Source organism: Rhinichthys klamathensis, unplaced genomic scaffold (assembly GCF_029890125.1).
Source record: "Rhinichthys klamathensis goyatoka isolate OS25496 unplaced genomic scaffold, OSU_Roscu_1.1 h1tg000005l_1, whole genome shotgun sequence".
Lineage (NCBI taxonomy): Eukaryota > Metazoa > Chordata > Actinopteri > Cypriniformes > Leuciscidae > Rhinichthys > Rhinichthys klamathensis.
Window position 1 is genome coordinate 858515 of NW_026606558.1, and position 26274 is coordinate 884788.

The 26274-nt window shown below is 36.8% G+C and overlaps 2 protein-coding genes across 4 annotated transcripts in view; one reads left to right on the forward strand and one right to left on the reverse strand.

The window, feature by feature from the left end:
- Positions 1 to 10303, reverse strand: part of megf11 (multiple EGF-like-domains 11) — a 153435-nt gene extending 143132 nt beyond the window's left edge. For all 3 annotated transcript variants that reach the window (XM_056254050.1, XM_056254060.1, XM_056254043.1), the window contains exon 1: positions 10055 to 10303. The gene's annotated coding sequence lies outside the window, so the exon portion shown is untranslated. The remainder of the gene's footprint in view (positions 1 to 10054) is intronic.
- Positions 10304 to 13368: 3065 nt separating this feature from the next.
- Positions 13369 to 26113, forward strand: map2k1 (mitogen-activated protein kinase kinase 1). Its single transcript, XM_056254236.1, has 11 exons — positions 13369 to 13777; positions 21931 to 22141; positions 22868 to 23014; positions 23870 to 23947; positions 24069 to 24120; positions 24217 to 24341; positions 24704 to 24911; positions 25021 to 25085; positions 25203 to 25261; positions 25644 to 25689; positions 25785 to 26113. Exons 1-11 carry the CDS (start codon positions 13695 to 13697, stop codon positions 25896 to 25898), a joined length of 1188 nt encoding a protein of 395 aa, XP_056110211.1. The 5' UTR covers positions 13369 to 13694; the 3' UTR covers positions 25899 to 26113.
- Positions 26114 to 26274: the final 161 nt, after the last annotated feature.

Sequence of the window (26274 nt, forward strand, 5' to 3'; positions counted from 1 at the left end):
GAGCTTTATGTGAATTAAATCACATTTTTTTAAAGGTTTAACGCCAAAACTCACTAAGAATGCTTCAAGGTAAAGTGCAATTATTTAATCAAGGTAAACATGTCTAGACTAGGTGTAATTTGCAGTAGAAGCAAATGATTAGATCCTACCTTAAATCTGAACACTGGACCCCATGAAGTGGCCCTTAAAAACACAGCTGCTCTCAGTACATTTAAAGCTGAGCCCCAAAAATGTTTTTTTAACACAAGTTTCTCATGCACAGTCTCTCTTTCGATATCTTACCGGTAACTGTACCACTCTATCTGTTCTCCTTCGTTAACTCCAAAAAGACAGGTGAATGGACAATCCACAGTTACCAGAAGTAGTAGCTCTCATCACCACCTCCATTCACATAAGCAAGACTGATAGGAGTAAAAGTGGCCTGGTCAGAGATCACTGAATTATTCATATGACTGGCAGGTGTTGTTGATAGTGCAGCTCTTCTGCATTTTCAAGTCCCAGGTGTGGTTTTAACAGCTCTATGTTCTCGGCCCTGCCTATAGCTGCCATTGATTGCAGGCTAAAAACACGCTGCTGAATAAGCAAAGGAGCTTTACATAGTGGCACATGGTGCATCGCACCAATAACACAACAGATCCATCACGGCCCATGACACCCACGGGTGCGGGGGGAGGGAGGGGCATCCAACACTTCTGGGTTTAGAGTTAAAGACAGAGCAAAGAATAAATGACATTCAAACAGGACTGTTCAGCATGATTGAAGCTAATCTAATATCCCACCGTGCTTCTGATGACCGCTGACTCGGGAGACACGGATTTGAGTACAATACAAACTGCAATAAAAAAAGCATCGGGACTCTGTGGAGTCATGCATATTAATGTGGCTCTGAACTAAATAACTAAATGTTTTCCAAAACTTCAAGAGCATGACATTTCTTTAAAGCTCACACTTAAATAACTTGATTCCACTAATCTTTCTGTGATTCAACAGATGTTTTCACTCAAAAAATAAAATTGTTTTATCTTATACTCACTCTCATGTTGTTCCTACCCTGTATAACTGTCTTTCTTCTGTAGAGCACAAAAATAACGTTTTTTTTTGTCCATTAAGTAAATGGGGTTTAATATAGTTTTGGTCCCCAATAACTTTCATTTTATTGACAGAAGCAAATGAAATATTCTTGAAAATGTAAGTTATACAGGTTTGGAATGACACCTAGGTAGGCTAAGTAAATAATGACAGAATTTTCATTTTTGGGTGGACTATCGTTTAAGGTGCATATGCCCCTGTCATATGTTGAGGAAATTGGTAGGTGGACTGATATGTCAACAACACACGCACATACATACACATATTGCAATTCAGAAAAGAAAAACAAAGCTGTGAAAATGCCCATGGCAATACATACCATTAAAGGTCACAATAGGTCACTTCTCAGAATCAACTGCCTCTGGCATATCAAAATATAAAAGCATAAATGTCCAATGCTTTTTTTTTTCATTGAGACTTTTTCCATGTGAAAGGAATGAAAAGAGCTTTCTTGGCTGAGGTTAGATTTTCACTAAAGATGATATAATTGGCCGCAGCCGCCGCACATGCACATTCGTTGTGTATATGGATCTGTGCACTCATTATAATGTATGTGAAATATTAAAAGCTAGTACCAGTTCTTTGTAACAAGCTCTTGTTTCATTAAAAGTTCAAAAAAGAGAGTTGCACCATCAGTTCTGGAGATAATGGAGAACTGTTTTCCTTTTTGCTCAGACCTTTGGATGTCATCAAACACACTGTGCTGTTCTCTGTTACAAGTTCAATTGAGATGTCCCTGAGCACAGTTGTCTGGTCTAGGACAGGACAGAAGGAAACACCAAAAGCAATTTCCACCCAGGTGATCCCGCCCCAGGGCCCCAGCGGGGTTTAGACGAGGAAATTAAACTCAACGCTAGTCTCGCTGCTTGAGAACTCCAGTCAAATGAACAGCCAATGTGCAGCATTTTACCACTTCACAGAGAAAATATTAACAGAATAAAGAAAGAGGTTTCCTGCAGGGTGTGGAGTGAAGCAGCTCACGCAGAATGGCTAATGTCCTCTCTCCTGAGTGATGGAGACGTCTGCAGGTTCAACTCTAACGACTCCCGGAGCCTGTGCTGAGAATAGTAATTTACCAATCACGTAGTCCATACTTGAGAAGAGAACATGCTGGGTAAAAAAAAAATGTTTATGATAAGTTCAGACATATTCACAAGGCTTAGGCTACCCATTAGTGTGGTTCAAGAACGGCTGCACACAAACCTCTCAAAAGTAACTGAGAGCTACCATCAATAGAGGACTAAAAGGGAAACAGCAAACCGACTAGAACGCACAGAACACGAAGTACAGAGAGGAACAGACCTAGCATCACCCTCGGTAAATCCATTAAGATGTCTCACTATATACAAGACGGATCCATGCTACACTGAGCTTGTTTAGGTCTCTCCATTGTGAGTGCTGGGACAGGAATAGCTTGAAGCAAAAAAGCATAAAGTTAATGGGGGACACACTCTCTGGGATTGCAATGGTAAATTATGACTCTCATAATATACAATTCAGGGGCACTCTTGGTTTACAGTAAAGGCTGGATGAAGTCCTTGGGCTATAGTGCTCATAATGGGTGCCGTAACTGAAAGCCTGTAATGTTAATGAATAACCAACTCAATCCAAATCCAAAATGATGCTATAACTCCAAAGATCCAGTGGAGCCAACAAGCAGATGGCCTGGTTTCTGTGAGCTACTCAATTTTGCATTAATGTAACCTTTCAATATAAGGGAAGATTTATAAGCTGCATTAAAAACGATGACCCTTACCCACTTCAATTACAAAACAGAGCCGCTTTAGTTTCCACACTTGCGATGATCCCTCATAAGAAGCGTCCTGGGGTGTGACGACATCTTAAGTCTTCCGAGAGCAGGTCAGGGAGGTTGTGCGGCTCTGAGAGCTGGTCCTTATGGTAATACCCCTCTGATTGAGATAAGTGGCAGATGTAAGCAGGACCATCAGCAGTATTTGTAAAAAGTCAGTGGATTCTCGAGGGAGAGCTGCTTGTCATTACAACCACCGGGAAAAGACCTGATGAGTGCATTATTCAGGACCCGGCAGAACCACAGCTAAGAGGTGTGGAGTGAGTTGGCATCAGAGAGACGAGCTCTATTGAGCCTCACTATAAGCTCACATCAGTGCTTGTTAATTAGCTTTGCTTAAAGATGCTCACAGCCGATCTTTATTTGATTCTATTCTTGTTCCCTCTGAACTCACGATTGTGTGACTTATCATTCATCATCTGTACAGAAACAAACTGCAGTAAGATATGAAAGATTGTTTCACTCTGAACAAACTAGCAGTTGAAAACCTTAATGTTCATCAAATTAAGTATTATCATTTCCTCTAATTGGCTGGACATGGAAGTACTAGGACCCTTCAGGCTGCTTGTTGAAAACAAATACGTAAACTACCGTTCAAAAGATTGTGGTCGATAATACTTACTTTTTTTTTTTTTAAATCTCACCAAGGCTGCAGTTATATGATCAAAAACACATTAAAAAAGTAATATTGTGAATTATCATTTAAAATGTGATCTACTCCTGTGATGGCAAAGCTGAATTTTCAGCATCATTACTCCAGTCGTCAGTTCGCATGATCCCTCAGAGATTATTCTAATATGCTGATTTGGTGCTTAAGAAACATTTCTTATTGTCTTTAGGCCTAATCTTTTTCATGTCTTGCCTGGTTACATTTATTTCGTAAAGTATTTAATTTAGGAGCTACTTTGCCCTTCTATCCCCCAATTCTATTTAACATATAGTCTCACGGCTATGGAAGCTTGTTTCTGCCATGGAATAAAACAATTTAAAATATCATTTTTTTCGACTTTTTTCACACAATTAAGGATATAATTGTGGGATATAAACTCACAATTGCTTGAATAAAAGTCTGAATTCTGAGATAAAAAGTTGCAATTATCTTTAATATTGTTTATAGTTTATATCTCGCAATTCTGACTTTTTTTCTCACAATTGCGAGCTTGTATCTCTATACTCAGAGATATTCACATTTTGCGAGTTATAAAGTACAATTCTGAGGAAAAAAATTTGTTTATATCGTACAATTCTGACTTTATAACTCACAACTGCGTGTTCGCATTCTGAGAAAAAAGTCAGAATTATTAAGTCCAATTCTGAGGGAAAAAAGTCTGACTTACAATATCTCACAATTCTAACTTTATACGCAATTGCGACTTTATATCACAAAATTCGGACTTTATAACTCGCTATTGTTGTGAGTTTATATCTCGCAATTCGGACTTTATAACTTATAACTTGAAAACTGTCCGAAATGCGAGAAAAAAATCTGAATTGTGAGAGAAAAAGTTGCAATTACCTTTTTTATTTTTAAAAAAAAGAAACGAGCTTCCGTACATGGCTGACTTTAATGGCTTTCCTAATTTGGCACTAATGTCTTTGCAAATAAAAAGTGCTCGAACAACTGTCTAAACAATCTTCCTCTTTGATGTGCTATGTTGGACAAATGCAGCACAGAAGTATTGTTTGATTATTAATGAGTAGTCAGTCCAAACACAGCAACTATGAGCCGTTTCATTCCCTAGGGACATTTTCACCATGTTTCATGCAAGTCCTTACATTATGACAAGGTAAAATTACAGCACCATTTTAAAAAAATCAGTTCAAGTCATTCATAAAGTAGCTTCGTTGGTCTTATTGTGCACAATTGATCTGTGGAGTGTGTGGACTCTTTTTGTTCATTCAGATGACATTTCATACAAGCCAACCAAGCACTGTATTCCTATACTCTTCTGTTATTAAAGACATGTTTGGCTTGCCTCTTTCAAATGTTCCTCCCAGCGGAAAAGTAAACACTAACCTCTGGGTTAACATACAGAAAAACATCTGTGAGGTTGAGAACAGTACTGACACAAAGATCTTAATGAAAGAACATGATTTGCCATACTCCAGGCGATGACATGCAACACTGTAGTCCCCAATGAAAAAACAGATTGAGTACAGACAGGAGACAAGGACGTGGAAAGGACGATACATACTGTCAAGAAAACTGTGGCTGTCCTTGATCTGAAAATCTCTGTATACGCGATCAGAGGAAACGAGAAACATACATCAAGGTTTTCAATTACAGAGCAGAAGCTGACCCAAGAAGGTTCAGCTAATGGCTTTATATTTTTCATTAACATTTCTTAATGCTCCCACTCTGACCTCAGGGTATTTGTTCAAAGTATAATGTTCAATACGTTTTGGCTAAAATAACATCTATCAGGCAGCTCATTAAGAAATCAGCTTGATTTGCAGAATAAAGGTCAGGCCTTACTATGCTATTGATGGTTTCCTCTACTGAGCACTGTCTTCAGTGCCATTGCACAGCATCCAGTGTTACTATATTATGCACTATAAAATACATTATAGTGTTAATGTGTACAGTGTGGGCTAAGGTTTGACCTATAAATTGTTGTTTACATCAATTCAGAATTTGAATTTGAAATATAAAATACCTTGTTAAGGTAAAATAAAACAGACGATTGATTTCCTCTGAATTTTTAAAAAAAAAGAACCCCCAACAAATCAAATGTTTAAAATATTACCAGACATGCATAATTAAGTGAACAGTGAAGTAACGATGGGTCAAATTTGCTATGCCCATTCCAATTTAGAAAATGATCCATTCTCATTCTAATTGACTGCTGTTTCATCCATCATGTTATGGTTTACAAAGATTTATGGTTTACATGTTCTTACATTTTCATTTATTTTGAATGGTTGTGCACTGTCCAATAAGCAATATCAAGAGAGTTGCAATAGTTGCAATAGAATAGTCTATTAAATGTTGGTATATCATGCAGCCCTGCATGATATTGAATAAAAATGCAATATTTGATATGCAATATGATAGTGCTTAAAGTGTGTAAAATAAACTTAAATTATATTTAAAATATATCTAAAATTATATAACCTACATGTTTCACATTCTTTTTGTCAAAAGAAAGCATCCCTACAACTTCTGAAAGTGAACAGCAGTGTTTTACTGTAGCATATAACAATTAGGTGTCATTTTGACGTCAGTGTAAACCAGGGGGTTTAGGGTTTCAGGTATGTCCACATCGGGTTTTTTTAACAACAGAATCTGAATAATCAAATGTAAAAAAATAAAACACTGCTTAGTCTTCACTGTATTAATTAAATACTGATTCTTATTAAAGCTACAAAAGTTATTCAGTCAAGAGAAGTCTTTTGTTCTTGACCCCAGTTATTGCAAGCAGTTGCGATATGCATATTACGATATGTAGCCTACATTTGCGATATTTCGATAATTTCAATATATTGCGCAGCCCTAGTGCAGCCTCGACTAAACTGTCTGTGTGTGCGTGTCATTCACTGAAACCTAAATTTAGCTTCAGCAAAGAAACCCAACTTTTTCCACTCTGCGACCACTTACACTTTTCTCACAGTTTGAAAACCCTAAAGCATAGAGTTTGTTACTTCAGTGGTTAATGCTGTTTCAGCAAAGGTAAAACATTTTCTTGGAGGAAAGTCCTTTGTAGCTAGGTCAATCGTTCTTGTAAAGTGAGCTAAAGGAGCAGAAAGGGATAAATCTTAAGAGCAGCAAAACACTAAAAACTATATACATTTCCACAATCTATAGCATTCTAATTCATATATAATACACCTCATCCAACAGCTCTCATCATCTCTTCCATTCTCTATATCCCTGTTTGTCAGTCATAAAGATTAAAGATACAAAAATGACATGAAAATGAGCAAACTTACACTAATGGAGACAAAGCAAAGACTCAGATGAGGGTCACAATAAAACAAGGCCATTTCATCCAGTTTCCATAGCAATTTGCTAAACACTGAAGATTACCTTTACACAGACAAATATTTTGGTAAAACATCCCTCATCACTCGAAATGGCTATGCCATGAATTTCCTAGCTTATATTAACATCTAAATCCTAACAAGATCCATGCAAAGGCCGAAACTGACATAAAATACGAAAATAAGCCAACAGTTTGTGATACTAATGTTAAATTTATGTTGTTGCAATTCCATTTAACCTGGCTACATAAAAATAAATAATCTTTGTAAATCTGAATACTAAAACAAAAGGATGCCGCTCATTTTCTGCATTGATCCGAGTCCGTGTATGGCCACAGAATACTAATGAAATCTTAATTTGAAAACTTCTCCTCAGCCTCAATTCACCATCTCCAGCATCTAACCAATTAAAACAAATCTCATCGGTTATTTGAAAATCTTCAGGCCTAAATCTTTCAGAAATGTACAAAAGCATGTCATACATTTAAATTTGATTCTAAACTTAAAATGCCAGGCAAAGCAGAAAGTTGAAGTGCTTCGTCCTTGGGAATTCAAGCAACTATTAGCAATGCGCAACCAGAGTCCCTTCATTAATCAGCACTAATTAAGACTATTGATTGAAGAAAACATCAGGATTTCCAGCTGAAAAGGTTTACTAGACTGGAAACTGGAAACTCTACAGGAGATGGCATAACACTGACAAGAGAAAAAAGATTTCTTTGCCCTTGGCTCAAGCTTCACTTTGCAAAACAGCTCAGAAAATTAAACCAAAAATGCCCCTGCTTCCCTGTCATTAAGTGCTGTCAGGACGAATCAGAGCTCACAGGCCAGTGGTGCTACACAAAGCAGCGCTCAGTCTCTCATTGTTGAGCTTCCTGTCTCGCTTACCGCATGCATGCTCAGTCACACAGAAGGTTAGGCTTGACAACAACGTCCCAGGACTCAAAACACAACACATCAAGGTCATATTGAACTAGAGATAAGTGGTGCAAGCAGTCAACATCATCAAACATTCTCATTATTTTCATATTAGCACTAAATCAGAAATCTCGCAAATCGATTGCATCATTTATTTGGATATTGTTGCTGTAATATTGTATTATTAATGATTATCTGGTCAATTCTTATTCTGTATCTTATTTGGTGAAACAAAATTTGAATCTCAAACATAGTTTTGCACCTTTTCACCTTTTAAGTGCAATTTTTTGGGGGGCTAAACACAACAATGCCATTTTCTATTGAAGAAATAATTGGGCAGAATAAATAGCGGCCAACTAATGAATATATTCACAACAACACTGCTGTTTAATTAGGCTAAAAGCTCAAGACTGAAAACAAAACCTGCATTACTGTATTGGCAAAGTACATTTATGACTTTTTGACAGATGGCTGTAATGCATTCTAGGCAAGCAGACTAACCAACATGCAGGCAAACATAGCCTTAAAATTAGCCAGACTGAGGAACAAATCTTGAAAATCTGAGTCAGACAAATCTATGAACATATTTGCTGTGCATGCAACAAAATCCATAATGTTTCTCCACATTCTGTACTTAATGCAGGTCATGCACCATTATGGACACAAGAGCCAAAATCTAATCTCTGACTTTTTTTGTCATTATCGGAATGCAGCTTATCTTACACCATAAAGGGTATCGGTCAGTCATCTATATGACATTAGTTTGGATTGAGAAAAGTCAATGCTGATGTTACGAGACATTTAGCTTGGTTTTTAACAGCCAAAGAGAAAGCAACTGTCAAACAACCTGGAAAGCACAGTCAGACATGGAAAATCTTTATGTCCACACATTTCAAAAATGATACACAGTCAATCAGATACAAATGATGTCCAACAAAATAGCACACAGCGACGTAAACAGAATGACAATGAACACTGAAGAGCCAACCAATTATAGTTTATATAGAGCTGTTCTTGTCTGTATAAAGGAATATTGCTACTGGAAAAAAATTACTCATCTAAACCTGCTATATTTCGATAATTAAAGGACTGCATCTGTTTGGTTATATACAGGGGCTCTAAACATCTCAATAAGGCTGTCAAATTACTCAACAGAGCCATCTAGTGGCCCAAAAACTTTCCACCAAAAGTAATGAATGGAAAGAAGACAATCCCGGGCGACCGGCGCGTCGTCTCGTCTCAAATGCTTTAGACTATGCCTTTGATTGAAAACAACAGTAACTCGCATATATTATAAATGCTTGACGTATTAGCCTATTGAGTCTTCATTAGCATACATAAACTCGTTTTATGAATACCAGTAAGTGTTTTACAATGAAATCGTTATTGCAACCCATGTAAATTAGCTACTGTGGTAAGACTATGGTTTCACAGACATCAAAATATTACGAGTGGTTTGACAGCGTAATATTGTAGCAGTTAGCAGAAGATTCAGTTAACAACACTGTATAAAATATGGATAGATTAAGTCAGCATATTTGATTTTATTGACATAAGACAACGCATAGCCTAGTTTTATTATAACCATTCCCCAGATAAAATAATTAAACCCAGAAAAGGCTGAATTGAATGAAGACACTGGCTGAGGAGTAGGCTATTGCACGATACGTCAACTTTGGCTAAAATCTAGGAGAAAATCTATCACGCTTATAAATAAATATAGACTGCAGTAATAAGGTTGAGCAAAACTGACAGCTCACACAATCGATCTCGTAACCCAAAATGAGCTAAAATTATATGCGATAAAGCATAGGCTACTGATCAATTAAAAAAAACTTAATTTTCTGCTATAATTTTTTTAAATTTAATTTCATTAGCGATCTTACAGAATAAAAACAAATGTCGTATAAATATGGTAGTCTATTAGAGAGTGTGAGATCATTATAAAACCATATGTGCGCTACCTTCAGTTTAATCATCTCAAATTAGGCTTGAATCATAATGTTCAAGGGATATTTTATTAACTCGTCTAAAGCTAAAATGTGTAAGACAGGCGAGAAACTATTCCAATGGATATTCAGCAATAGCCTATTTATAAACGCTGTTAAATTCTGAACCGCTTGTATATGATTCAGCAACGGGTAGGCTATATCAATATTACGAATATTATTATTTTATTGCAGATTATGTGTAGCCTACTAACAGTTACAGGCTATAAAGGGGCTTTAAACGCGAAATAGAAAATATCTAGCCTACCTTCTCCTGGTCCGTTTTACTTTCCCTGATGTGAATTCGCTTCTTGCTGTTCGTCCATAGTCTTCGTCTTCGTGATCAAACTCTCCACTTTCTCGAAGGTATTTTATAGCAGACTATATGAAGAAGAGTCCTGGGCTGTGTTTTATTACATTCGACGTAAGGTTCGCGTTATTTGACCAGTGTTGTCAGAGCGTTGCGCTGAGGTTCATCCTCTGTAACCGACACTGTTGCCGAATGTTTCTGCCTCTCGCGCGGCCTCATTTTAAACTCACGTGACGTCAGAGATCATGGTGCTGAAACTGCAAGCACTTGTAAACAACACATATACACGTTTATTTGGTGAAAACCCGTTCTCGGTGAACTTTTGCTGTTACACTTAAAGCAAAACCACAATTTTAGTCAATAGCCTACAGTGAACTACTATTCTTTGCAGTTTTCTATAGGATAAATATTGTAAGTAGGCCTAGTCAGTTCGCACTGAAAATTCTCAAAAGAAAAAGTGCTCTTCAAATAACTAGACGATGTAAAATAATAATATGGATACTTCCCATATAGGCAAAAATAAAAATAAAAAATGGTATAGGGCTCTGTGAAAAGTATAGTGTCTGACATAGTACGTCTAAGACTAGTATTATTGTGCTTTTGGGATTCACACTGGGAACCACTTTTTTACCATCCAATCAATTCACTATGCCATGGTACACCCTGCATATCAGATATACCACATTAGATTCCAGAATTAAATATGGGTTGCAAATTAGACTGTCATGTTGACTTTAAAATGATGTTGAACAAACAGCAATGATTTCTTCATATATTCAGGTTGATTATTTGGGACACTTTTTGACAAATTTGACAATTTGGCCGATATATTAAAGCCAATAATCAATGGTTTATTTCCTTCAGCTGAGACACTTGAGATGTGCACTGTTCTCCATGATGTTTTTGAAAGGCTTGCCTTGAAATATAATTGGATATGAAAAGGAAAATACAGTTTAGTGCAACAAGTGCAGCACAAATCTGTTATAGGCTATAATGGGGATTGATTTTGTCCATCGGGAATTCATTGGAACGTTGTGGTTTGCTATTGCTGAGATCTCTTGTGAATGTAAGTGGTGCTCATTGCAGTCTGCAGAGTCAAATGATGTCCAGCTCCCCCTCTTTGGATGTAGTGGGTGGACCTAGACCTAGTCCAGCTCCACCTCTGTGGATCAAATGGGACCCATGGCTGTGCAGTGAGTGACAGGTTCTCCAGTGGTTGTGCCAAATACTTGGTCATCACTTATGATTACGAGAACATGAATTAAAATAATAATAATGATTTGGACAGATAAATCATTTATAATTTTTATTTTTTTTTAAATAGGAATTGTCAATTTTGATTTCATGGTGATTTTAATGTCGTATAAAATAAAAAAGAATCTAACCTGAATCCAGGGCCCATCCTTCAACAGATCCTTCATAACTTCATAATGTGCCAATATACCGTAGCTCAACAAGGCAAGACAATGCAGACAATAAATATAATATATGCAAGTAATTATTTCATAGATTCCAAATCTACACTGAACATGTACTGAATAAAAATGACCTTCTCAGAAAAAAAATTAAAGGACAAGACCATTTATAACAGTGGATCAATTTCAGCTAATACATATCATTTTCTGTTTTTGCTTACTCTATTTATGCATCTTTAATTTGACAACTCTTCCATTTTAATAATATCTGATGTTCCTAAGAGGACAAGATTTCTTGCATACCAAAATGCAAATTCAGTAATTATCCAGATCTGCTTTTTATGAAATCACAGGGGGGAGCATCAAGAATGCTGACAGAGCAAATCTGCCTGTTGCACCGAATTGAGTAAATTGCTGATAAATTATGCTTAGAGTTAGAAAAGGCTTTAGTCTACTGTTTAGTGTTTACAATGTTGCTGTACAATTGTTAAGAGTCAAGACAGACGCAGCTAAATGCTTATTCAGAAATGATGGCTAAACAGTTATTTATCGTGCTTAGGCACAAATGACCTCAGAATTAATTCTCTATTTGACATTTTTCATTAGTTGGGAATAATCTATATAGGATATTGTATGCTTAGGAATAATATCAACCACAAAAGCTCTAAAATGTGCAGATGAGAGGACGGTATGAGCAGAGATAAGTAATTAGGCTGAATCTGGACTGGTTCCGGCATGAAGATAAATGCTGAGAAAGACAACTTGGAAGGAGCAAAAGAGATGCATCTGTTTACTAAGCTGCAGACAGATTTAAGGCCTTGAGGAGTGTAGAGAAGATTTGTATACATCTATGTTTAATCTCCAAATGGGGCTGGTTGCCCTTCCTGTAAAATGTGATTTGAAAAAACATTTGTCCATTTTGTAATAGATCTTTGATCTTTATTTTCGATAGTACTGTAATCATTCTGGAATTGTTTTTATTTTCTGGTGGACATGTCCATCTTGCTAATAACGGTTACACACAGTGAGACATACTGACTTTTCTCAACCAATATGATTCGTTTTCTCTGTATAATTTTAAACTGGTTAAATTGTGTTTTCTAAAAAAAAAATGTTTTCATACAAAAGCAATCAATAGAGTTGAATGAAACCAATTCTTAAATGCATCATTAAATAGGTCCTATATATAGTGAATCAACCATTATTTTCAAAGAGTTAAGGATGTAAGACCACAAAATATAATGCAGTATGTTGGTTATGTGATTATTTTATTATGTTTGTACATCCAGTCCAGTGTAAATGTGCTTCACCACAGGCACAGGCTTTTGCTTTTCTATTAAAATTACACTTTTATGGAAGTTATATGAGCTGTTTGTTTTGCAGCAGGGACTTTTCACTTTAAAGTCAATTCAAACTTGTAATAGTCAGTTACTTCCCAATTGCATGAGACCTGAATGGCAATATATACTTTTAGTTTTCTGTATCATCTATTGCCAGGGTTGGAAAGATCTGCAGGGGGTCCACAGAGAAGAATGATCATAAACGAATATGAATAAATAATAATTAGACCAGAAAAGAATAAATGTGATCAGACTGTATAGCTTTTTATATAGGATGTCTGAAAGTCTGGGTGTGTAAAAGTTGAAAATATGCTCTCATTTATTTTGAAGGTTTATATTCTGATACATAAACGCATAAAAAGTCTGGATGCTGACGATAGATTGTTGAAATTTCTTAGTTTTAATTAGCAGGCAGGCCTGTTGAAAACAAATCTGGAGTAATGACGCATTTACACCAGCAGATGGAGTCCTTCCCCACACGCGTTCATGCTGTCCGGAAGACAGATGTAAATATTTGCATGACGTAAAGACAAGAGACAATCTCACAGTACCCATCCTCTACTGTCGTACACCTCTAGAAATACTCCGTTTCTCCGTGAATAATCTATTCTTCGAAACAGCCTTCGTCCTGCCGGTCAGAGGACCATGCGAGGTTGTCGCTGACAGCATTCTGTCTTTATTTATATATTTATTTGAAAGCAAACCGCGATTGCTAGGGTGTGATAGGCTATTCATAGCTTATGCATCATTGCTCTGTAGGCGAGTTGGTGTAGTCTGCGGATCAGGTTGCTCCTGTTCGAATTTTTCTTTTCACTGCCAAGAAGCCAGCTATCAGGATTCATCATGCAAAAAAGGAGGAAGCCAGAGCCGATCCAGCTGAACCCAATTCCAGATGGGAACGCTGTAAACGGAACCGGGGCCACAGAGTGAGTGGGCTTCTACGATGTCATTTCATGGCGAATAAGCTATTAGAAGACTTCACGGTCACTTTAAGTTGCTTCATTCATGGATTTGACTCTAACACGACTTCATAGATTTGCCATTGCTTAATCTGATTTAATGGGTATTAAATTGTGGATATTTCTGATTCTGAGGGTGTGTTGGTGTTTGTAAGTGTCAACAGAATTAAAGCCCACGAATGAATTGTAAGGTCATTATTAGTTGACTTGCATAATTCCAAATATGGGTCATTTTGCAAAATGGGTGACTTTTTAAACATTCAATCAGATAATGTCAAATCAAGTCACCTTGCTTTATACAAGACTGTTTGTTTTAAAGCAGCTTCAAAGTAATAAAAATTAAAATGACGTTCATATAAACTCTGCAGACAAATTCGGCGTAAATCAGCTTTGCAGAAAACAACAGTATCATTATTCAGCTTAAGTCAGTTCAGTATTGATTCAGTTTAAAAAATGTGTGAAGTTCATCAAGTATTTATGACTACAGAAGACAATAGTATCATTATTCTGCTCAATTCAGTTCAATAAATTCAGTAACCGGCGGTGTTGCAAAATTCGTCAATCAAGAAAGTTGAATCAGCTAAAGTAGCTCTGCAAAAACTGGTGTCATCATCAGTGATGTGTTAGGGCTGTCAAATTGACAATATTACTCAATATTAAGTCTTTACATGTTAATAAATTGCATTGTGCCATCTCAAGCTAACTTAATAGATTGTAATATATGTTGGAATATATCTATGAGACTTGTAATTAGGTTTGAGGATACTAGGGTAGACGGTTTTAGTTCACAGTGTTTCTGTTGTCATTATTTATTAACAAATTAATGCAGCCTTGAGCATAAGAGACATATTTTGACCCCAGTATATAGAGAGTTATTGAATGTTTTTTGTTTTTTTAGCTGTGCTTAAAAAAAAAAAGTCTATTTACACAGTAAAGGTTGGCCTTAGTTATGTATTGTAAGTTATTTTAATGAGGAACACACTGTTTGAGGAATGGCCCATATATTAGTGTTGTTTGGTATCCATCAGGTGAACATAAAAGTGCCGCATCTCCTGCCACTTAGATCAATGAGAATACCTTATCACATTTGGACAGAGCAGTCCTCTGTAGTATGTTGTTCAGCCATAAATTAGTGTAGAGGCCAAAACTCCAGTGTTTTGTTGATCCTAGATGGATATGTAAATTAATGTCACAGCATTCTCTGAGCCCAAGTATCCACCAGTTTACCTCAGTATGTAATTACGGAGGATTTTTAAGCTGACCACCATATAGATACAAGTGATGGCGTATTGATTTGTTTGCCTGCTTCACATCCCCACAGACAGATATGGTGACAGTGAGGACCACCTCGGTCAGTGCTATACCTTCGTTTGGCAGACCTGTGATTTTTCTTCTTTTGATGTCGAGCCAATGGCAATCCTCACAGCCTGAGCCAGTGGTGCATGTCATTGCCTCTTGTTTCGTCGAGCTCATTTGAGGGCTCAGAGACTTTCCCCTCTTGTAGTCTCTCCATTTGGCATTAAGAGACTATTAATTATTTAAGGATAAAGTTTCAGTCTGGTATATAGAAAATGGTCATTATTTCTACATAAATAAGAAGTATTATTAGCTATAATAGTGCTACATTGTGATGTTTGTGAGAATGACGGTAAAGTAGAATTACATTCCTTCCTGAAGAGCAGGATAGGCTGTGGCAAGCTCGCTTTGGAATGTGTGTGTGTGTGTGTGTGTGTGTGTGTGTAGTGGTGATTCAATCCTGTGGAAGTCAGAGTTATAGAGAGAGGCTTAGTGGAATGTTAAATACTGTGACAACACTTTTTTTCCTAGAAGTTTCTGCTTTAAATCTGTCGTGGCTAGCCTATCTCAAAGAGTGCAGTTATGTTATTTTCTAAGTTCTTGCTTATCGCTTGAGAAGAACTTCATATGCACCACCTCTTTAATGCATTTACTAATTATGTAAATTTGCTGTTAAGATAATATTTATGACTGGTAAATCAATTTACTCCTCATTGGAGCCAGTTACAATTGCATTCTTACTGCTATGAAACAAAGTTTTTTTTTTAAAGTCTTTTTTGTTTTGGTGACTTAATGCAACCAATATTCTACATTCAGTATGTGTCACCACATATACATTACCGTTCAAAAGTTTGGGATCTGTAAGTTTCGAAAGGAGTCTCTTATGCTCACCGAGGCTGCATTTATTTGATCAAAAATGCTGTATAAACTGTCATTTAAACTGTACAATTTAAAAGAAGCGTTTTCTATTTTAATATATTTGAAAATATAATTTATTCTTTTAGATTGTTATATTCTAATATGCTGATTTGGTGCTCAAGTAACATTTCTTATAATCAATGTTGAAAACAGCTTAATGTTTTTGTGGAAAATGTAATAGTAGGCCTATACATTTTCATTTTCGCGTGTGTCATTCACATCAGAAAAAAGTGCAATATGTTGATGTATTTTAAAAGGTTACTGTCCAAATGACTAGCAACCTTGTTTTATTAATTTGCCAAAGCCAGTTTTACTTACATTTGGCACTTGCCAATGCTAATTTTGTATGCTGTCAATTTTGTTTCATCTCTCTCCATTGGCAGCAGTACCTCTGTTGCTATATTGTTTCCCATGACCTCTATGCTGCATTGTGTCTTTTCAAGATAATCAGTAGGAAACCACACAATGTTACAGTGTTACACAATCACACCACTCACACACCATGGCACCATCTGCTGCTCTCCATTTTACTTAAGAGCACTGCTGGGTGTATGAATGCTTTATAGTTTATCAAGAAGAGCTTGATTATTCCCATACATTCCCTACCTGTTCCCTAATTCTCTTCTTTTATTGTGCTTATGTCTGAGTTTAAATTGATGACAACACAGATGTATCCACAGCAATGATTTATGGCGCGTATAGTTAAATATTGACCACAGAACATAATCTCAGGTTTTGTGCACCTCCCCAGCGGAAAAATGGTGTGCTTCTGTCTAACCTCAGCTGATCCCGGCGCTCCCTAGTGTTTACATTCACATTCCAAAGCACGACATGTGAAGTTGGCCACTTATTTCCTGTGTTTGATCATACTGTATCCACACACATCTTCAAAAACGCTTGAAAAAAATGGAAGTGAAGTTATGATTCTTTCAAGTACTCTTCTTTGGCCTACAGAGGCTTTTCTGTGTTTGATTCTCAAACCAAAAGTAGCTTTTACTCTTAATTTTTATGCAATTTTGTATCTTTTCTCAGAAAGAATCTGCCCTTTTTGTGGTGTATCAAAGAGTAGACTAAATAATTCACTGGATAGTAGGATTGAATTATTTATTACTTTAAAGGGATAGTTCACCCAAAAATTTAAATCCGTTCATTAATTACTCATCCTCGTGTCGTTCCAAACCCATAAGACTTTTGTTCATTTTCGGAACACAAATGAAGATATTTTTAATGAAATTTGAGCGATTTCTGTCCCTCCATAGACAACTACTCAACTGACATTTTGACGCTTCAAAAAGTTCATAAAGAGATGAGATAGTAAAAATAATCCATATGAATTGAACGGTTTAGACACGATCACTTTATATGAAGAACAGATTGAATTTAGGCTTTTATTCACATATAAACATTTATCATCTCATCTGTAAGATTTTTTTCATGTTTAAAGTGTCAAAGTGTCAGTTGCATTGCTGTCTATGGAGAGAAAGAAAGCTCTCAGATGTTCCGAAGATGAATGAAAGTCTTGCGGGGTTGCAACGGCATTATGGGTGTAAGGTTGCGTCCGGAATCGCATACTCTCTTGAGTAGGTACTTATTTTTGAATTAGTAATTACTTCACGACCACTAAAAAAAAAAATGTTCTAAATAGTATGAATGTGATGTGGACATACTACATTCGGGATGTTGTCATTATCATGTGACCTACCAGGGTTACGTCACTTCACTGCAATTCATAAATCCTCTCCCGTGGCCTCATGGGATAGTAAAGTGTCCATTAGATGCACACTTCAGAATCTCTCCGGAAGAAGTACGTCATCCGGGAACTTTTTGCCTACTCTTTTATGAGTACGGACATACTTCTTTTGTCTCATACTGTTTTTCACTATATAGTAGGGAAGAATGCGATTTCGGATGCAGTTTTCCTACCTATTTGGCAAAAGGGAAAACAACAGCTCTATTTCTCTGTCATCAGGTAGCACTGATTTCTTTTTTTTCCGTTGAAGTACCCTTTTATCATTTGAGTTTTTTGTGATGTATTAAACAATGTTGTCAATTTTGCTGTTATGCATTTTATAAACCAATTTTTCAAATGATAAATAATTAATTTGTTATGCATTATATGTAGTTGTCATTGTTTTCCAGAAATTATTCATGTTGTTTTTGTTATAATATAATAAATAAAGATAATTTTCAGATATTACTGAAAAATAAAAACCAAGCAAAAAATAAAACATAGTCAATTTTAAACATGAAAATGTTACAAAAAATGAAATGTATCTTTTTTTGCATTGGCAAGTACAAATTTGAACTACTGGTCTGACTAGGCCAGCAATAGAAATGCAGTGGAATCACTCTGGATATGGAGTCATTGTTCTCCCTCCTACATGCAACACAAGTTTCACAAGTATTTTTCTCCACTCTGGCATCTTGTGCGTCCTTCGCCATTATCACGTCTCCACCACAGCTCATCCACGCCACCCACTTACACCCACACAGCAGCCTCGTAACCATGGTTATAACTGGCCTTGCTATCAAAAATGAAAACACTTTGCCTCGTTCTGCATATAGATTAGATATAGACATCCTGGAGTACTTGCGCTGCTCTCATCCACCTGAGTCGTGCTGTCTGTCCTGGAGCAAAGCGTGTTGCAGTATGTTGAGGACTGATCAGCACGGTTTGATGTAAATTTATGTGTGAGTGTCAATTATTGTGGCCTGAAACACTGTTCAACAGCAGGACAACATGTTTTCCATCTGAATCGGCTCAATGCTTAAAAGCCCTTGAGGCTCATAGCGTCCGATGGTTCTGAAAACATTCATTTGAAGATACAGCCGCTGCACAGATGTTTGCATCGTGTGGCACACAAGCTGCATGAAAGGTTATGTTTAAATAATTCCTAATTGGTATCAACATCTGAATCATAAGACTTTTAATTGGTTCATTTGAAAAATCCATTTGGTAGATGGAGCTAAGCCATGGTGAAGAACAGTGTTGTTGAAGGAGATGCAGAGAGGATGGAGAGCAGAGGGTCATGGAAGTTCACTCTTCCAGCAGAAAGCTAAGGAAATACATCACCATGACAACAGGGCCAAGGGAAAGGCTCGCATGCTTAGAGGAACTCACTGTTTCCTCAAACAGAACTTTAGGAAGAAGATGTTATAAAGCCTTCCCACCACTTTATGCAATAGCGTATTCAATATTTCTACATGTGTTTCAGCATTCAAGAATTTGTCTTCTTATGTTCTTACTTATCTCAGGAGAGAAAGCCTTCTTGTAGATTGACATATTCACGTTTAACAAAAAAAGCAGGAATAAAGGCCCGTTCACACTAAGAACGATAACTATAAAGATAACTAGTAGCATCCACTTATCATTCTGTTAATTTTAAGCGTGGGCTTGTCTGCCGTTTTAAATGCTTGAGCTCGTTACAGCAGGATGGATTCTGATTGGCTGTCAATGTTTTTATCGTTCATCAGCTGGATAAAATCGTTCTGAAAGTGATTCCATCTACATAGGGAGAACAAGTATTTGATACACTGCCGATTTTGCAGGTTTTCCCACTTACAAAGCTTGTAGAAGTCTGTAATTTTTATCATAGGTACTCTTAAACTGTGAGTGACGGAATCTAAAACAAAAATCCAGAAAATCACTGTATGATTTTTAAGTAATTCATTTGCATTTTATTGCATGACATAAGTATTTGATACATCAGAAAAGCAGACCTTAATATTTGGTACAGAAACCTTTGTTTGCAATTACAGAGTTCATACGTTTCCTGTAGTTCTTGACCAGGTTTGCACACACTGCAGCAGGGCTTTTGGACCACTCCTCCATACAGACCTTCTCCAGATCCTTCAGGTTTCAGGACTTTCAGGTCCCTCCAAAGATTTTCTATTGGGTTCAGGTCTGGAGACTGGCTATGCCACTCCAGGACCTTGAGATGCTTCTTACGGAGCCACTCCTTAGTTGCCCTGGCTGTGTGTTTCGGGTCGTTGTCATGCTGGAAGACCCAGCCATGACCCATCTTCAATGCTCTTACTGAGGGAAGGAGGTTGTTGGCCAAGATCTGGCGAGACATGGCCCCATCCATCCTCCCCTCAATCCGGTGCAGTCGTCCTGTCCCCTTTGCAGAAAAGCATCCCTAAGAATGATGTTTCCACCTCCATGCTTCACGGTTGGGATGGTGTTCTTAGGGTTGTACTCATCCTTCTTCTTCCTCCAAACACGGCGAGTGGAGTTTAGACCAAAAAGCTCTCTTTTTGTCTCATCAGACCACATGACCTTCTCCCATTCCTCCTCTGGATCATCCAGATGGTCATTGGCAAACTTCAGACGGCCCTGAACATGCGCTGGCTTGAGCAGGGGGACCTTGCGTGCGCTGCAGGATTTTTCATCCATGACGGCGTAGTGTGTTACTAATGGTTTTCTTTGAGACTGTGGTCCCAGCTCTCTTCAGGTCATTGACCAGGTCCTGCCGTGTAGTTCTTAGGTGATCCATCACCTTCCTCATGATCATTGATGCCCCACGAGGTGAGATCTTGCATAGAGCCCCAGACCGAGGGAGATTGACCGTCATCTTGAACTTCTTCCATTTTGTAATGATTGTGCCAACTGTTGTTGCCTTCTCACCAAGCTGCTTGCCAATTGTCCTGTAGCCCATCCCAGCCTTGTGCAGGTCTACAATTTTATCCCTGATGTCCTTACACATCTCTCTGGTCTTGGCCATTGTGAAGAGGTTGGAGTCTGTTTGTTTGATTGAGTGTGTGGACAGGTGTCTTTTATACAGGTAATGGGTTCAAACAGGTGCAGTTAATGCAGGTAATGAGTGGAGAATAGGAGGGCTTCTTAAAGAGAAACTAACAGGTCTGTGAGAGCCGGAATTCTTACTGGTTGGTAGGTGATCAAATACTTATGTCATGCAATAAAATGCAAATGAATTACTTAAAAATCATACAATGTGGTTTTCTGGATTTTTGTTTTAGATCCCGTCACTCACAGTTGAAGAGTACCTATGATAAAAATTACAGACTTCTACACGCTTTGTAAGTGGGAAAACCTGCAAAATCGGCAGTGTATCAAATACTTGCTCTCTATATCGTTTTCTCTGTGCCGTTATCATTACAGCTGTGGTGTGAACTCTGCTATTCTTTAATATTGTGAACGATTTTATATACTATTATATAATTTATTCTTAATTTGAAATGGCTTTTATTTTTATATTTTCAGTTTTCATTTTAATTTGTTTTTACTAATTTTGTTATGTGCTTTTGTCATTAGTGTTTTTTTATATTTCTATTTAGCTTTAATTTATTTTTATATAATTTTTAGTGTTATAGTGTAATTTTAGCACTTAAACTTAAGCTTTTTTTCAGTTAGATGCCAAGGCAATATTAATATTTTTTTCAGCTTTTTTCAATTAATGAAAATTATTTTTAATAGCTTTAGTTTTAGTTCACAATAACGAAACTGCACTGTAGTTTGAAAAATGGAAACTGAAAAATGGAAAAGGTGTCATGGCACGATGCAGTTTTGTTCTATTTATGTAATCAAACATACATTGTAATGTATACAACAAAATGTAATGCATCTAAAAATATGATGACTTGACTACACATATCCTGTGATGAGCATTTATTTATATATTGAATTAAAATTCAGTTTTGAAAAAAAAAAATGTCAGGGTGATTCAATTATCCTAATATAATGAAGAAAATTCATTACTTATTTAAAAGTATGAAATTCTTGAAAAAAAAAAACATTACATTTGTTATTACTTATTTTCATTTTTTTTCTTTCATTTTTTTGCAGATTCTCATGAGTCATGACTGTATTGATTTGTTGATTAAGCCTTGTTGAATAGCTTCAGCATTTTAGAAATTACATTAATTTCTGTCTGTGTTTGTGTTAGAACAAATCTGGAAGCTCTGCAGAAGAAGCTAGAGGAACTGGAACTGGATGAGCAGCAGAAGAAACGCCTGGAAGCTTTCCTTACCCAAAAGCAGAAGGTTGGAGAGTTAAAAGATGATGACTTTGAGAAGATTTGTGAGTTGGGTGCAGGCAATGGAGGAGTGGTCTTCAAGGTCTTACACAGACCCTCAGGCTTCATCATGGCCAGGAAAGTAAGTTATGGTGAAGCAAACTTTATTTTTCAGTTTCAAGTTTGCAAGAAAGGTCACTGAAGTCCATTGATTGTCTTTTCCAGCCTTGAATCGATCAGTTGCTGTTTTAGAGCTGCTTGCCTCAGAAGGCATCAGCTATTCATGTCATCGTGTTTTTTTATAGATTGGAAGAAGTTAAGAGATTGCATGACATTCTGTTCTTAGAATGCTGAATGGATACTATATGCTAATTGCATTTGAGTCAAATAACATTTTTCCTCAAAAAACGTGTCCAAGAAAAGACATCTACTATTAAAGCCAAATTACCAGTAGTCCACTACATACTGTGATGAAACAAATGTGTTTTAATATGAGAGCTCCCAGGGAAGAAAACCAGCTGAAGTGCAGTCAGCACATGAACTCCAAACAACTCATTTACAGCATACATGAAACTAAGAACTGACAGTATGCATGCAGAGAAGTAACTCCTCCTTATCAGCTAACTATATAATGCAGACACCCTGGCAATTACAGAGAGAAGCTCTGCCTGGTACTGAAAGAAATGAATGAGGCTTCAGAATTATGCTTTGCACGGCACTTATTAAGACAAAATCGCAACATGGTAAACATGATGTTAAATATTAAATAAAGTCAAAATATGTCAATGTTTCTTAAATTTCGGGGGTTGATTTTTTAATTTTTTATTAAAACAAACCTATTTTTTCACTTTTTCTTATTTTCATGTAGTTGATCCACCTCGAGATCAAGCCAGCCATAAGGAATCAGATCATCAGAGAGTTGCAGGTGCTGCATGAATGTAACTCTCCCTACATAGTGGGCTTCTACGGGGCTTTCTACAGTGATGGAGAGATCAGCATATGTATGGAGAACATGGTACTGTGTCCTCTCTTGGTGTCAAACATAATACAGAGGAAAATGAGAGTTTTCTCTAAATATATTAAGTTCAGTAGTTTACGGTCATAAGATTTGAATGATTTTATTTGTCAAGGATCCATCAAATTTATTCAAACTGACAGTAAATATTTCTATTTCAAATAAATGCTGTTCTTTTTACTTTCTATTCATCAAAGAATCCTGAGAAAGAAAAAAAGGTAACGCTTCCTTTTACAGTCCTGTTACCCATGTACTTACTATGTACTTATTATAGTAACTATAATTACTGGGTAATAACTAGGTACTAACCCTGAACCTACCCCTAACCCATGTATTTACCTTATATTAGCCAGTACTTTCTAGGTAAGTACACTGTAAGTACACGTAAGTACTGTACTGTAAAAGGAAGCGTTACCGAAAAAAAGTATCATGGTTTCATTGATACCAAATATTAAGCAGCACAACTGTTTTCAACATTTATAATAATAAGAAAAGTTTCTTGAGCACCAAATCAGCATGTTAGAATGATATTTGAAGGATCATGTGACGCTGAAGACTGGAGTAACGATGCTAAAAATTAAGCTTTGACATCACAGGAATAAATTACATTTTAAAATATATTAAAATTGAAAACAGTTATTTTAAATTGGAATAGTATTTCACAATATTACTGTTTTTGCTGTATTTTGGTATCAAATAATGCAGCCTTGATGAGCATAAGAGACATATACATATATATATATATATATATATAGTTCAATATCCTTTCAGTATCTCTTCACTGCCTTTGCTTTTATAGGTACTATATAAGAGTAACTGCTGAATATATCTCCATCGAATTTTTTTTTTTTTTAGGATGGCGGCTCCCTGGATCAGTCCCTGAAGAAAGCAGGCAAGATCCCAGAACAAATCCTGGGCAAAGTTAGCATTGCGGTCAGTATCTCTGTAACCTATCTCAAAAATATCCTCGATCTCTGGTGGACTGTTTCCAAAAAAATAAGGCTGAAGTACAATGCTTAATGTTTCTGGACCTGTTTTCTTTCCATTCATGCAGGTGATAAAAGGCCTGTCCTACCTGCGGGAGAAACACAAGATCATGCACAGAGGTGATTGGTGGCACGCTATCTCAAACGGTCATCTTTTCATTTACTCTTTCTGTTGACAGTATTTACTGAAGGGAAGACCCCTTCCTTTTCTTGCAGATGTTAAACCATCCAACATCCTGGTGAACTCGCGTGGTGAGATCAAGCTGTGTGACTTTGGTGTGAGTGGACAACTCATTGACTCCATGGCCAATTCGTTTGTGGGCACCAGGTCCTATATGTCTGTAAGTTTTCATTCTCAGCAAAAATAAATAAATAAATAAATAAATAAATAAATAAATAAATATATATATATATATATATATATATATATATATATATATATATATATATATATATATATATATATATATATATATAAGAAATATAATATATATTTAATATATTATATTTTTTATTTCTACTACATAATTAGGTTCTAGATCATTTGACATTGTGATTATTTCCTGGATATTTAATTTGGAGTATCTCAGAGCAGCCATCTGTTTGTTCAGGCTCCTGTTTTTCATCATGTCTCTTCCTGTATGATAATGTTAATTTCCTCTCTGTATGGTCCTGTTCCCTATTTTTCTGTGTCCATCTGTAGCCTGAACGTCTTCAAGGGACTCACTATTCTGTCCAGTCTGACATATGGAGCATGGGTCTCTCTCTGGTGGAGATGGCCATTGGACGCTTCCCTATCCCACCACCTGATTCCAAGGAACTGGAGCAAATCTTTGGCCAGCCCCTCGAGGGTGACCCCTCCGCCAGCGAGGCCTCCCCTAAACCCAGGCCCCCTGGTCGACCCGGCGGGTGTGAGTGGCTGTTTACCATCCTATCTGCAAGAACATGTACAAACTGATCAATTATGTTTAAGGTGTTTCTGACTATAAAACTTTTACTTGTATCTGTTTGTCCTGTCAGCATACGGTCCAGACAGCAGACCTCCGATGGCTATATTTGAGCTGCTTGACTATATTGTCAATGAGGTAAGTTTAAAGTGGTGCTTATAAGACCACTAAACAGCTTTATGGCAGTGAATTAATTAAAGTGCGGATTAATTGGCTGCTTCGCTTAGGCTTAATGGAGCATTTTTCCTTTTTCAGCCACCTCCTAAGCTACCAAGCATCTTTGGTGCAGAATTTCAAGACTTTGTTAACAAATGGTAAGCAAAAACAATGTTATTTGCATTTAGTTTCATTCGTGTAACTCATCTATTAGAGCACGACACTATGGGTTCGATTTCCAGGCAACTAGGATACTTACAAAATGCAGTGCACTGAAAGCTGCTTTGGATAAAAGCATATTCTGATCCAAATGCACAAATGCTTCTTCAGTGGAGCTTGCTGCTCCATCTGGTGGTTGAACTAAAAAACTGTTTGAAATCTGTTGCCGTTCTACAGAGCCCCTAAATGGACATGGAAAAAATATATATGGGAGATTTGCTCTCAAAAGTATTGTTACTTCGAGAAACGTTTTGCATTCCATCTCATTTTTTCTATCACCAATTTTGACATTTTTCTTTATTTCTCAATGTTTTTACTTAGTTTAATCAAAAATCCAGCAGAAAGAGCAGATCTCAAGCAACTGATGGTAGGAACAATCCTTTTCTGTCAGTCCTCATATACAGATATTATTTTCTATTGCAAGTATGCACCTCATACATCTAAAATAATTGTCTGTTTCAGGTCCATGCCTTCATAAAGACCTCTGAGGCAGAGGAGGTTGACTTTGCTGGATGGCTATGCAGCACCATTGGGCTAAACCAGCCAGCAACTCCAACTCACAGTGTGGGAATGTGAGCTGTGCCATCTTTTTCTAAGCCAACCATTTAGTGTTTCTTCACACACACATCTCCAGTTCCACCCTGAGGCCAAGAGTAAACTGCCATCTCCTGAATCCACCTGTCTTTTTTTTTTTTTTTTTTTTAAATGTTGTCTTGAGTATTAACAAGCATACTGCTGTAATTAACAATGCATCAAACCTGATAGGGCGCTTGAAATCTGTTGTCAAATACTGGTTGGTTGTTAAACGCTTTGATCAAGGAGTTTTTTTTTTTGTTTAAATCAATGTAATTTTGATTGCAAAAGCTATCAAAAGGCTGATACACTGCGCAGGAACTTAATTGCAAAGGATCCCCCTCTAAACATGGACTTATGATATACTTTACATTTTCAG

Bases quoted from the DNA above. Each gene is read 5' to 3' on its own strand.
- map2k1 (XM_056254236.1), top strand. From the start codon at position 13,695: ATGCAAAAAAGGAGGAAGCCAGAGCCGATCCAGCTGAACCCAATTCCA. The intron at 23,015-23,869 runs GTACTGTGTCCT...TTTTTTTTTTAG, and splicing joins GCATATGTATGGAGAACATG to GATGGCGGCTCCCTGGATCA. The intron at 24,121-24,216 runs GTGATTGGTGGC...CTTTTCTTGCAG, and splicing joins ACACAAGATCATGCACAGAG to ATGTTAAACCATCCAACATC.